Source organism: Callorhinchus milii, unplaced genomic scaffold (genome assembly GCF_018977255.1).
Source record: "Callorhinchus milii isolate IMCB2004 unplaced genomic scaffold, IMCB_Cmil_1.0 Scaffold11, whole genome shotgun sequence".
Taxonomy (NCBI): Eukaryota; Metazoa; Chordata; class Chondrichthyes; order Chimaeriformes; family Callorhinchidae; genus Callorhinchus; species Callorhinchus milii.
The window spans coordinates 9,691,294-9,706,054 of NW_024704752.1; the positions used below are offsets into that span (position 1 = coordinate 9,691,294).

At 44.7% G+C, this 14,761-nt stretch overlaps 1 protein-coding gene across 1 annotated transcript in view; it reads left to right on the forward strand.

The window, feature by feature from the left end:
* Positions 1–7,953, forward strand: part of psmd1 (proteasome 26S subunit, non-ATPase 1) — a 64,151-nt gene extending 56,198 nt beyond the window's left edge. Inside the window, exons 24-25 of the mRNA XM_007902589.2 lie at positions 6,410–6,560; positions 7,766–7,953. Coding sequence (XP_007900780.1) covers positions 6,410–6,556 — 147 coding nt within the window. The 3' untranslated portion in view covers positions 6,557–6,560; positions 7,766–7,953. The remainder of the gene's footprint in view (positions 1–6,409; positions 6,561–7,765) is intronic.
* Positions 7,954–14,761: the final 6,808 nt, after the last annotated feature.

Consider the following 14,761-nt stretch of genomic DNA (forward strand, 5'->3'; position numbering starts at 1 on the left):
TGGGGCTCTAACCTATTAACTGATGCTGAGCTGTTAACGTATGATGCCATTTGTTCACCTTCAGCGTCGACTGAACCCTAGAGTCCAGCCACTTGATCAGGATTGAGGGCTGGAAATGGGTTGTTTGACACATCAGGTCTCAATCTAAAACAGTCGAATAAAACTCCTTTTCTCCCCAACTTTAAACAAGTTTGCAAAAGAAGAGTGCTAAATGATGTTTTTACTCCTTTAAAAAATTCTTTTAAACTCCAGCCATTTTAATAATAAGAATCATCTGTGCATTTGATATAGCACATGATCACTTCTTCGAGAAGTCTCAAAGCGCTTCACAGAATATACTCTTAAAGTGAATTGACTGTATATTTTGTGGGCAAAGCAATATTTTCATTCAAAGTGGTGACCTAACCAGGGTGACGTTAGTAAGTTCTTCTTTGTTTTAAGTTTCTTATTAATGATAGAATCACAGTTTTAATGATTCAAGCTCATTTGTTTATCCTCTAAATACATATTGAAGCTTCCTCAAATACTGAGTGCAAGTCACTAGGGTAGTGTTTTCTCAGCAGTGTTTACCTTTCTGTATTTGTTTATCTTATCTTATTAACCAGACATCCTGCTTGGGTGATTCGGGTGAACATTAAGTTCCCCTGGCACTGTTTCAAAGAAGAGCAGGGATTTCCAGTTCTATCCTGGCCATTATTGCTTCTCTAGCTAGCCTCAATTCTCACCAGGCTCCATTCTCTCCAAACAGATCAATTTAATCAATTCTCACCCTCATGTACATATCCCTTCATTCCCTAGGACGTTTCTACCTCTCTGACTTGCTTGTAGCCCACTCCTCTGCCCGGCCTCTTCGCTCAGCTAACGCAGGCATGCTGTGTCTCTCCCAACCCCTCCCTGGCACCGTTGGTGACCGTGCCTTCAGCCGCAATATCAATCCCTGCGCTTCGCCCTCTGTTCATTTTAAGACCCACCTGAAAACCTTCCACCCACCACCCCATCCATTTTAATACCAAATAATCCAATTTGTTGAATTCACATGCATTTGTTTCTTTCAAATACAAATATTTCTTGAGCTGTGTCTATAACTGGCAATCTGCAGACTTACACTTCAGAGTTCTAGCTCTAATTGTGTTTTTTTGACAACATGTTAGTTTCCACCAATACGGTGTTTCTCTACTTGTAGAGAACAATGGATCTGTGTGCACAAATCTTTTGTCAGCACACTTGCATAAATATTCATACAAAATGTATTCTGTATCATTCCAGCTGACACATTGGCACTTACGTGGTTGTGTGTGAATCCAGGCGATGACAAGTGATTAGTGAATGTGTTTAACATCCATCAGTCTGAAGGACAGTGGCGACAGAGCCTGTACAATTTGGTTGAGTTCCTCTTATATTTGGTCCCTGTTAGACATGCTGTACGGTTACCACTGAGACATTGCCTACTTGTACCATGTGTCAGGACAGTGAGTCATTAGTACACAGACTGATGGGGACAGAGATCCAAAATATTAGCAGCACTCACTTTAAATATCGTAATCGGAAACATTGGATGCAGTTCAGCTTGACCTTTCTTTATCATTTGTTCTACCTGATACTATTTCTGACCACCATTTGAAGATATTGACTCCATACTTGGGTTGTCTTAGCTGGGTTCACTAGGTGGATAATTTGGATCAGCTCCAAGAATTGAAATTATAAAAGGTTTAAAATTATTATTCATTATAAGTTACTAAATCACTCACATCGAGGGTAGGAGGAGCTGAAAGCTCTAATAAGCACTGACATCCAGTTATTCCCCATTTATCTATTCTTTCCTTCTCTCTCTCTCTCCTCCCTCTGGCCCCCCCTCCCCCCCACTCCTGCACCACAAAAATATTAACAACACATATTAGTTGCCTGTTTTAAATTCCGAAATCATAAGGGTAGCCAGTCCTATTTGGGACGTAATTGTCAGTGTGTTCTTCGGACATTCATTCGGCTTGTCAGTTATTATGATATCATTAACCCATTGTGCAAATTTATTGGACTGCAGCACAGATTTCAAGTCCCCATGGGATTGGGAGATTTTCATTTATAATCGGTTCACGGTGATCAATCATACTCTGGGGTTCATAAGCCTTACCTATGCAAACCTGAGCTGGGAAGCCAGCCAAATTTCTGCACCCAATCACAGCCATCACTGGTCACATAATTGGTGCCACCAGGATATGGAAGCTCTGAATAGCAATCGCCAAGCATTCTAGGATGTGCTGGGACTTTATAGATTCCCAACTACTGGGTTATAACGGTTCTAATGTGTATGGAGGTATTAAGCACGGTGATAGGTTTGCGGTTATATCCGAAGCGTTGCAAACCCAAAGATTTGAGAGTAATGTCTCTAGTTCGAATGCTAAAGAAACCTTGCTGAATAAGTTTTGTATTATGAAAAACCAAGATAAGCTGTTCTTGTAGCTGTTTAAAAGAAACTTCACGTTTTGATGCCTCAGCTTGTCAAGGTGATATGTTATGATCTCCATATACAGGCAGAGTGAAGCTGCGTTATTCAAAGGCAGTGTGAAACTGTTATTTAGGAGAAGAAGCACTTTGATCAAAATTACAGCTTATAAGCACTTCTACACTTTCAAATCAAATGGCTGTCGGTCACCATTGACTCGCATGCTGCTCTCACTCGTGTAAACTCTGCCTAAATGACAAGTCTCAAAATTCAAGAAAACTTTACAACAGGTAACATATATTCACATTTTTATTTGAAACAATAACTACATTCTAATACATGTTTGCATTTTCTGACTGTGGGTCAGTTTATGGAACCCTTGCATTGTACACACTTGTCTGAGGCAGGACACCATTATAATCTTTCGTACAGTGAGTGACTTGAAGCTATGAGCACTAATGTCACAATGGAGCAATAGGCACTTTGATCTATTCTAATGTGCCAATGTTGCCCCTTTACCGGAGTAGTAGTAGATGCTTACTATAGAGTAACGTATGATATACCACAACCTGTGATCTATTCAGCATTCCTCACTTGTATACAAAGAGAAGCTCTTTTATGACCTGTAGTATTGGGCTTCTGAAAAGAAACGCATCTGTATATTTTTGCTATTCCTATTTAAATTGCGCCAGAGATTGTGGAGAAAAAGGTTCAAGTTTGTTGCTGCCGCAGTTGACCCGAGCTGTTTCTCCAAGACGTTCCCGTTCCCTTCCCTCCACTACTCCCGCTCAACCCTCCTCTCCCTCTGCCTGCACCGACTCCTGTCCCTCCTCGACTCCCCAACGGCCTCCCTCTGCTCCTCCCTTCACATTCTTTGTTGTGCCCACTGTGGTAGACACCGTCGGCTGTCCTGCAGCATCCATCCTGATTGCGTCTTCCCCCACTCTCGTCACAAGGCCCACCGGCCTTCACTCACGGGAGCCAACCTTTCCTCCCTCACTCACATCCCCATCTAATCCGTCTGCCCACCTCTCATCCCCCCCCACACTCCCACCACTAACTGTCCCCTCTGCAGAACGTTCGCTCATTAACCAACAAATCCCTCACAATCCATGACCTGACGTCGAGGAAAAAATATCGACATCCTCAACGAAACCTGGGTCACCCCAGGCGACACCTTCCCACTAGTTGAGGCCACACCTCCGTTACACCTTTCACCAAACCCCACAGCCTAATCGCCATGGCGGTGGTGTGGCTCTCATCTCCCAGTCCCCCCTCGGCCTTTCCCCTTACTCCTCTGGAACCTTCCCCTCCTTTGAACACCTTACCCTCTATCCACCCCTCCAGGCTTTTTCAAAATCCTTCTTGTTTACCGTCCCCCCACCTTCCTCTCGGGCATCTCCACCCTCCTGTCTTAGGTGATTTCAACCTCCACTTCACCCCCTCCTGCTCTAGCTCTACCGACTTCTCCTCCCTCCTCTCTTCCCTTAACCTCTCCCTCCTCATGCATTACCCCACCCATGGCCACCCCCTTGACCTGGTGATCACCCGGGGCCTCACCGTCTCAGACATCACCATCGTCGATAAATCCATCTCGGACTACCACTTTATCTCCCTCAACACCTCAGTACCCCATCCCCTTTCCCAACTCTCCACCATTACATACCATCCATGGAAAAAATTTCCTCCGTCTCCCTCTCCACTGCCCTGGAGTCATCTGAACTCCACCTCTAGCCCTCACTGACCGATCTCCCTTCCTCACTCTCCTTTCTCCACAACTCCCTCTCCTCCATTCTGGAATCCCTTGCCCCCCTCATCTCCCGAACTGCCTCATACTCCCGTAAATCCCCCTGGTACACCAGCCATCTCCGTTCCCTCAAGGCACAAGTGCAAGCTGCCGAACGCGCCTGGACCAAATCCAAACTAACGGTCCATTGGCAGATTTGGTTTCACCACACCTACCAGACCTACCGCTGTGTTCTTGCCTCCGCCAAATCCCCCTTCTACTCCAAGGTTATTTTGGAGGGAAAGGACAACCCCAGGCTTCTCTTTTCCACCACTAACCATCTCCTCCATCCACCTTTCCATGCCTCGCCCATCCTCTCCTCAAACGCCGTGAGGAGATGCTGGACTTCCTCGAATCTAAAATCGAGGGGATACGTTCAACCACTTCAGCCCTGTCCACAGCCACCCCCACATCACCTCTCCCTCATGACCCACCCCCCACCCATCCCCCCCTATACTCTTTCAACCCTGTCTCTCCCTCCTCCCTCACCACGACTCTCCGCAAACTCAAACCCACCACCTGCTCTCTCGATCCCATCCCCACCTCTCTCCTTGTCTCCCAGCTCCACCTTCTGGCTCCTCTCCTGTCTGATGTCATCAACCTCTTCTTATCCACCAGTTCAGTTCCCACCCTCCTAAAAACAGACGTCATTACCCCCATCTTGAAAAACCCTTCCCTGGAACCATCCCTCCTCTCCAGCTACTGCCCCATCTCTAACCTCCCATTCCTCTCCAAGGTCCTGGAATGAGTCGTCGCGTCCCAGCTCCGCTCCTTTCTCTCTTGCCATTCCCTCTTTGAACCCCTCCAATCCGGCTTCCGCGCTGCCCACAGCACGGAAACAGCCCTGCTCAAAGTCACTAATGACATTCTGAACATCTGTGATCAAGGCTCCCTCTGCCTCCTTGTCCTCCTCGACCTCTCTACCGCCTTCAACACTGTCACCGCCTTCAATCTTCGCGGACCTGCCCTTGCCTGGTTCGATTCCTATCTCTCTCACCGTCTCCACTTTGTTGCCTCTAACGGTTTCTCCTCCAGCCCCCGCACTATCACGTCTGTAGTCCCCCAGGGCTCTGTCCTTGGCCCTCTCCTCTTTAACATCTACATGCTCCCCCTTGGTGACATCATCCGCAGACATGGGGTCAATTTCCACATGTATGCGGATGACACCCAACTCTATCTTTCTGCCTCCACCCTCAACTCCAGGACCACTGCTGTCCTGACAGACTATCTGTCGGACATCGTCCTGGATGAGGGGAAATTTCCTTCAGTTGAATGTGAACAAGACTGAGGCCTTCCTGATTGGCTCGCGCCAGCTCCTCAGGCTCTGGCAGCATCAACTTCCATGGTTGCACACTACAACTCACCAAACCAGTCAGGAACCTAGGTGCCTTATTCGACCCTCAACTGTCTTTTCTCCCCAACATTCAAGCCATGACCCGCTCTGTCTTCCCTCACCTCTGTAACATCGCCCGACTCCACTACCTCACCCCTCAGGCCGCTGAAACTCTTGTTCATGCCTTCATCATCTCCAGGCTCAACTATGCAAACGCTCTGCTTGTCAGCCTTCCCAACTCCTCCCTCCACAGGCTGAAGATAATCCAGAACTCTGCAGCCCGTATCCTCTCCCACGCCAAACTCCATGACCCCATCTCCCCCATTCTCGCCCGACTCCATTGGCTCCCTATCCTTCAGAGGATCTAGTTCAAGATCCTGGTCCTCACATACAAAGCCCTCCATGGCCTCGTCCCACCCTACCTCTGCGACCTCGTAACCCCCTACCAATCCACCCATTCACTCCGCTCAGCCAGCTCTGGCCTGTTCCACGTCCCCCAACCTATCCGCTCCACCATTGGTGGGAGAGCCTTCAGCCACTCTGCCCCCAACCTCTGGAATTCCATCCCCCAGTCGCTCTGCCTCGCACCCTCCTTATCCTCCTTCAAGTCCCACCTCAAGACCCTCCTCTTCGACCATGCCATCGGCCACCCCCCTTCCCCTCCCCTCCCTTTCCCCCCACCGACCCCAGCTCGGGTCTGAAATGCTACAGCACCTTGAGACATCCTCCCGATGTGAAAGGTGCTAGACAAATGTAATCTTGTTGTATTTTGCTTAAAAAAAACTTGGAATGAATTTAAATTTTCCCTTATAAATTCTGCCACTTTACTGATTGCATGGTTTTCTTGCAGCTCTCAATTGGTGGGATTATAATTCTGAAGGACACCAGTGAGGACACGGAGGAGCTTGTGGAGCCTGTTGTTGCTCATGGACCCAAGATTGAGGAGGAAGAGGAGGAGCCTGAACCACCAGAACCATTCGAGTACATCGATGAGTAAATTGGTGAGCGTTAATAGTTGGCGGGCGCGCCAGCCTTCAGCCTCTCTGTCACTACCCTCTGGAATTCCATCCCACAGTCCCTCCGCCTCGCCCCCACCCTTGCCTCCTTCAAGACCCTCCTCTTTGACCATGCCTTCGTTCAACCTCCCACCTCTACCCTCCCCGCCCTCTACCCCTTCTGATCCCTGACTGTCCAGCGCTTTGGGACGTCCTCCTGACGTGAAAGGCACTTATACAAATTTAATTTGTTATTGTTGTTGGGTTCCAAACACTGAGTTTTATTAGCAAAGTGCTGATTGTGAGATTGTGACCCTGAGATCCTAGCTCTAGCCTCCTACCAGAACTTCAGCTCCTAACATTAATGCAGTACTGCTTTGTTGATAACACAAAACTTTGAAAGAAATATTAAACCAAGGTTGTTATCATTTTGAATTAAATTACTTAAATAAACGTAACACTGGAATTGCTTCCTAAAGGTTGGAATCCTAGTTCCCATTTACGAAGTTATGGGGAATGTTAATGTAACAGACATCCAGTCAATTTTCCAGTCAATCCAGAAACTGCATCTGTAATGTTAAATTCTTCAATAGGAGCTCCTCCTTAGCTTTTCCATAGTTTCCACATGTTCAAGTGGCAGCAAAAAAGAGAGACCAGAGACCTTCCTATTGTTAATTTACTCTCAGCAATTAATAACAACCACAATTTATATAGCGCCCTCCACGCCGGACGGCATCTCAGAGCGCTTCACAGATTTGATTAACTTTTTAAATTGACTAGAGAAGAAAACTGCACTGATTGCCAGTGTTTGGAAGAATGAACTATAGAGACTGAGAGAATATAAGGGCTTGAAAGGTGGGATAGGAAGAATCGTATGCAGGTATATAAGATTCTTAACTGAATTGGGAAATATAATTACAAAGAGAATCAGATACATTAAACTAATCAAATAGTGACGCAAGCTTAAATATGGTGATCCTGTCTCTATGTTCCATCCCTATATAACAATTAAACTGCTTTACCTTATCAGAGAGCACTTGCTTGTCTGCAGGGTTGTTGATTCCACAAGACTCTAATTTACTGCAAACTTCGAAATGATTGAGTGCATTATTACACTTTTAAAAAATTAAAGTTTTCAGCCAAAGTAAGAAATATTTCGCAGAAAGTTGGTTGTGAAAGCTTCACTCTGGTTATTTTGTTTTTTTCTGTAGGTTGACCCTGTTCTGAGGTGCTACTTTGTTTTGGAGATGCCATTTAAGGCTTGTGATGCACCATGTGCTCCTACAGTGCCAGCAGTTGCTGCAATCACATTCATTCTACTAGTAACTTAGAATAGCTACAAGGCATATTGTATACTGTTAACTTTTACAGAGATTAATAAACCTCTTGTGTTAAACCACTTTTGGTTCTGTTTTTGATTTCATTGTTTGTTCCTCTGCTGCCAGGATAGGATGTGAGTGCAGTGTGTGTGTGTTCATGATCCCACAGACCTAATTTATAAATCAGCCTCTCCAATGTCACTTTATTCTAGTCCACTTTCCAACGTGTAAAAAAAGATCCCTCTTCTTTATATGACTTAAAAAATAATCATGCTGAAAGTTTGGATAGATCATCTTCACACAGAAGCACTTTGTATTTATTGACTTGAATAAGTTATACGTGAGGGGCCTCCACACTCTTGTGCTCTTTTCATCCTGTGACGTGCTCAAACAAACTGCTGTGAGCTGCTTGAAACCTTACCTAGCACAGTGAAACCGTACTTCTGTGCTCTGCAAACCAGATTGCTTAACTTAACCCTTTATGTTTACAAGGCTGATAAAATGAGTAGCATTTCCTTATATTAAGTATGTTTGGTCTCCTTGGGGCTCAACTGGTTCTGAGATGAAGAAAAGGACACAGCAAGCCAGGGCACTGTTCATATTTGACAAGCTCCAAAAACATGGTGGTAGTACAATAAATCTGTTTCTACACTGTCATCTTGATGGCGGTTATAAACATACTGTGAGGTGTGTGGGAGTCTTCCTGGAATTGAATTATCTCTCGAAGAGACAGACTTGCTGAAGGCAAACGATCTGCAATAATTTAAGGACCTGTTATTGGCTGACTATACTACCACTTCCTCAATGAGACTTGGTGCTGCAGACACATCCTCAACCTTATGAGCCAAAGCTCTGCTGCACTGGGCAGTCTTAGTTGGACTAGTACTATGAAGTACAGTTCCAGATATGCCAACAATTCCTGATAAGTAGCTAATCCTCATGTATGAGTCTGGACAGTAAATAGTCTGCTATCACCTGGTGTCAACACACCCACACTCCCAACTAAATAATGATTGACTGCAAAAGATTTTCACATACCAGACTTAAAAAATGGGAGTGATCACAGTACATTAGCCAGTAACGTGACTTGTAGCTGGAAATGTTTCCTACTGATGTTCCGAGGTAAGTGAGGATGCTGCAAAAATATTTACTACTGGGAAATAAATAAGCTCTTGAACCAGCAAAAAACATCTGTTTGAAATTGGAAAGAGCTAACAACCTTATGATCACGTGGAATCCAACTGTGATGTTTCACAACAGTGAGCTGCAGATTCAATTAACTGTTGCTTGAAATGTATCACACAAATTTACATAAACATTACAGCACAGAAACAGGCCATTCAGCCATGCTGGTGTTTATAAAATTGGTCACTCACTTCATGGCTGTTTGTGGGACATTGCTGTGCGCAAATTGGCTGCTGCGTTCGGCCACAAAATCCAGTCACTGCACCTTACAGTATATTCTGTGAAACACTTTGGGTTGATCCTCCTAACGTGAAAGATGCTATAAGAGATCTAAAGATTATGTTATATTCCACATGAGCCTTCAACCCTCTACCCTTTATTAACTTCTCTCTCGTGTGTGCAGCAAATTTCCTCTTAAATATGTTAATGCTTTCTGCTCCTGCAGTGAATTTTACATTCTCATCACCAACTGTGTGAAGAAATTCTTCCATAACACCTATTCTTTATTGTTTGCTACTAGCTATAATATACTTATGTCCCAATTGTTTATCCAATCCTTTCAAAAATTCGTTTCAAAATACCTCTATCTGGTCCACTCTCAATTATCTCATCTACAATCTTTCTTGAAGCCTATGTCCACTCATCCCTGAAACTTGCTTTAAAAATAATAAATATGTTCTCTGTATGATAATAAATAATCCTTTCAGTGCTTTCCAGGGAAGTGCAGTGCAGTAATCCTTCAGTCGGGTTTCCGTGCTGCCTACAGCACGGAAACCGCTCTGGTCAAGGTCACCAATGACATCTTGACCATCTGCGACCAGGGCTCCCTCTGCCTCCTCGCCCTCCTCGACCTATCGGCAGCATTCGATACGGTCGACCATGCTATCCACCGCTTGTCCTCCCACCTCAACCTTCAAGGTCCTGTCCTTGAGTGGTTTAGGTCGTACCTCTACCACCGTCTTCATTTTGTTTCCACAAACGGCTTTTCCTCCGACCCCCGCACTGTCTCGTTCGGTGTCCCTCGGGGCTCTGTCCTCAGTCCCCTCCTCTTCACCCTCTATATGCTCCCCCTTGGTGGCATCATCCGCAGACATGGGGTTAACTTCCACATGTATGCGGATGACATCCAACTCTACCTTTCATCCTCTACACTCAACTCCACGACCACTGATGTCCTGACAGCTGCCTGTCCGACACCGAGTCCTGGACGAGAGAGAACTTTCTGCAGCTCAACGTGCGCAAAACTAAGGCCCTTCTGATTGGCTCACGTCAGCGCCTCCGCACCTCAGGCGCTGACAGCATCAGCATCCAAGGCTGCACTCTCCACCTCTCAAAGCCAGTCGGGAACCTCTGCGTTCTGTTCGACCCTGAGCTGTCCTTTCTTCCTCATATCCGCGCCACAACTGGCACCGCCTTCCATCACTTCCGAAACAGCGCCAGACTACGCATTACCTCACCCCTCACGCTGCTGAAACTCTGGTCCACGCCTTTATCACCTCAAGACTGGACTATGGGAACTCTCTCTTCGCCGGCCTTCCCGGCGCCTCCCTCCACAAGCTGCAGGTCATTCAGAACTCTGCAGCTCATGTACTGTCCCGCACCAGGCTTCGGGACCACGTCACTCCCACCCTCGCTGACCTCCACTGGCTTCCCATTCCCCAGAGGAACGAATTCAAGATCCTCATCCTCACCTACAAGCCTCTCAGCCCCGAGGCTCTGGAACTCCATCCCCCAGTGCCTTCGCCTTGCTTCCTCCCTTTCCTCCTTCAAGGCCGGTCTCAAGACCTTTCTCTTTGACCGTGCCTTCAGCTCCCCTCTCGACTCTCTACCCCCTCCTCGCTCCCTCCCTCCCCTCACCCTGACCATTTACCCCCTGCTCGGGTCCTGACCCAACTGTACAGCACCTTGGGACATCCTCCCGACGTGAAAGGCGCTCTATAAATGGAATCTTATTGTTGTTATTAATTGCAGGCAAATGTTGCCAGTTTTCACACAGCATTAACAAGTTGCCCATCGAGTCTGGATTATCCGTAGGATTTCAAGGTGTGACATGGCTTTAAATCTTCTGAATTAGTTGCTGTCCTAGCTGGACACCCACCACAATATTTGTTTCCTGAAACAAACTTCATTATTACCCAATTTACACCAAGGGGCTTAAAAATGGGGCGGGGGGGGGGGAATTGTGACTTGTTTTTCAATAAAATTGTGCAAAAATCAAGAAAAAAGTACATTTAAAAACAAAAATATCAAATATTCAGAATGACTCATGACTCCAATGATAGGGGAGATTAGATTGCTAACATTTTGCCTACCAATAGAGTTAGCAACACAAGCAAAACTGCTTTTGACAGGTTTCTGCAGCAAGAGATTAGAAGACTTGCATGAATTGTAGTGGGATTGTTAACACACACACCACATTACCAGGAGTTTAATGAAGAAGTAAAGCCCTTTCCACAGTTGATGGCTAAGTGCACCTCATTAGACGTGGCTGGGGTATGTATTGCTGCACGTCTCTGTATAATAATGATCTTAATTTAAAACCTCTGGCATGAGTCACACATAAGTAGACGTGATAAACTACGAAAAGTCTTAATTTCAGTCTTTAAGATGTTTTGATGCTGAGTTTTGAACTTAATTGGATGATTTTGAGTATCTGGAAGATAATTAATGTGGAACGAAGAATACTCCATCCCAGAACCATGGAATTGATCACAAGTGAGACCAGCGCAAAAGAAATCCTGAGTGAGTAAGTTCTGGCCAGTTTCAAATGACAACCTGAGCACCATCAGCCAAGACATACCACATGGAGTAACATGAAGGGAATTGCTAGCCTTTTGGCAGAACTTGTCGGGTCTACATTTCCATGTCTCCATTCATACCTCCACTTTGTGTAATCGCTGAATTTCCCACATTCACAGAATCTCTCTTGTCCACCCCTGTGGTTTTGCTTGTTATTGAAACTCATGAGAAGTTCATAGCTGGCTAGCTGGGCTTCATGGTTAATGGATTTTATTTTAATTTAAAAAGTCAACTTTAATAAGCTGCATTTGCACATCTGAATCATGTTGAATTATGAACCGTTTTCTGCACAGCAGCTGGTGCCTCACCACATGCAGAGCGCACCGTAAAGTCAGTAAGTAGGAAGGGTTCATTAACAAAACTACAGAACAGCTTGAAAAACCCCACCAACTTTGGCTCCTCGACAAATCAAATAATCCCTTTCATTCCTAGGGACCTGAATCGAGCGCAGATTCCAAATACCTTCTCCCACCCAGAACTGTGCATGGTATTAAACTGCAGGCTAATCATTCTGATGGTTCGTCAGCAAAGGTATTAAGTGATCTTTAAATTAACATAATATTAACATTTCCCTGATGTCTTCATAAGTTACCTCAGAGAACCCCATTAAGCATTGGTTTTGTACTAAGTTTCCTCATGAGTGCCAGTTTGGACTATTAATCAATAACTGTCAGAAATCTTAGCCAAACCACTTCCTTTATTCCACATCCCAAAGGTTTTCAAAATAAATTTACTTGTTCCTCATTCTTCTTAATGTACTGTGGGAGAAGTTCATCAACCAGCTGGAGTACTGACTCCATGAGGGTTGTGGATTTGTTCAATCCTATACTCTAAATGTCCTGCCATTGAGCAGGCCTCATTGGGGCTTATTAATGGTTTCTGACCCTCCAGAGCCACCCATTTGCTGGGCTGTGTGTTAACTGATGCTTCTGTTGGAGCTGATACCATTTGGAGCAACAGTTAGTTGGAGAATCCTGCTGCCACTAATGACCTTCTAGGCTTTTGCTGGTTAATAGAGAGAAATTATTTGCACTGTTAGGTGAGTCAATGATTTAAAGGCAAATATTTTAGATAGCTTTCAAATGGGGAGATTAAGAGAATTTTAGATATCTTAAAAAGGAGTAAACTACATGTTAAGGGGAATGGCAGGTAAATGGAACTAAAAGGACTGTTCTTTAACAGAGCTAGCACAAATACAATGGGCTCAATTGTCTTATCCTGTGCTGTAAATGTTTACAGTTCTATGGACCAATGTGACTCTAGGTTCGCAGATCTGATTTGTTTCACGCATACCCAGTCATAAGCGCGTTATCAGTGTCCCGCTCATCATCAATATTGGAGGAGATGCATTGAAAGAGAAAAGGCTTTCTCAATGTAACGCAGACTGGCACAGAGGTGCAACATACCCATTGCAATTCCTCCAGAAGTGAGTTAAATAGAATGAATATTTTAGGAAAGAAATATATGTGTGTTGACCAAATAGAGTAGGAGCACATTTGTTAGTTTGGCAAATGCTGATTCTAAAATGCTTCCAGTGCTAAGTGACCCCACTTCTTAAACCAATGTTTGGTAGGGCTTTTATTGATAGAGAATGCCAACATTAATCTTTTCCTCTTGAATGAGTCTGGTGAGAAAGGGACCTGTGCCACTGATTGATCTTTTGGTAACAATTTCTGTTACATCTCACATTAACAGATGAAGGTTAAGTAGAAATTAAGATGTTGTCATTAATCCTTGTGTACAGGATTAATCTGCTCTAAATGTTGAGTTATCAAGTTGCACTAAGAGCTGCTGACTTTCTGCCAGTTAATTGGATTTGTCATAGTTTTGAGCAGGAATAAGAATTATATTCTTTAAATTGATGACCCAGGTCATTCCCATATGAATACTTTGTTTCCTGTTTGAGATGCATTTAGATTTGTTGAAATACAAAACATTCCTAATAATGGTAAAATAACGAGTATTTGTTGCAGGACACTCAGACCCTGACGCTGAGGTGATGGTGCCTGCAGTTGCTAACTATTGATCATGAGCTTCTGCCAGGGCACTAAAGATAAGTAACACTACATAATCTTTGCATTTGATATTGCATCCAAACATGTCTCTAAGCACTTCATGCACTTAAGTCAATTTTGAACTGTAAATTATTATTGTATTAATATTATTATAAAGAGAAATGCTGAAACCCACAGACAGCAATGAATGCACAATTGTGGTGAATTTAGTTGAGGGAAGAATATTGGCCAGGACACCAGTAGAATTCCATTGTCTTTTCAATAGAGTCCCGGGATCTCTAATGTCCCCCTGAACAGACGGAATCTCAATTTGACATCTCAAGGGCCCCACCTCTACCAAAGCAGCGCTCCCCCATCACTGCATTTAATAATAATAATCCTGATATTTGGTATAGACCCTTTCACGTCAGTAGGATGTCCCAAAGTCCTTCACAGGATATACAGTAAAGTGGAGTGACTGTGTGTTTGGAGGGCAAATTTGAGTGTCAGCCTAGACTGTGAGTGAATTGTAACTGTATATCTGACTGTAGCTCAGGGATGATCTCTCTGAAGATCATCATTTAGAAACTTCTCCTTAACACGTTTGTCTTGGAACTGGTATACTTGGCCCACCTTGTCCGTCATTCTCCCTGACAGCTCCATGTCTTCAGCTCGTAGTCTGTCTGCTGCAGTCTATTTTCAGTGTGGAGGTAGAGAATGGAATTTATGATCACAGCCCCAGACTGGCGCAGACACTGTTGTGAGTACAGTATCTGGCAGACACTGCGATGTTCCAAGGCAGTTCTCCATGTTGATGAGTTTGATTCTGTGTCTCAATCGTAGCTGGTTTGGGCAGGTTTGAGAAAAACACATTAATTTGTCACATACAAATGTGCAATTCAGCTACTGT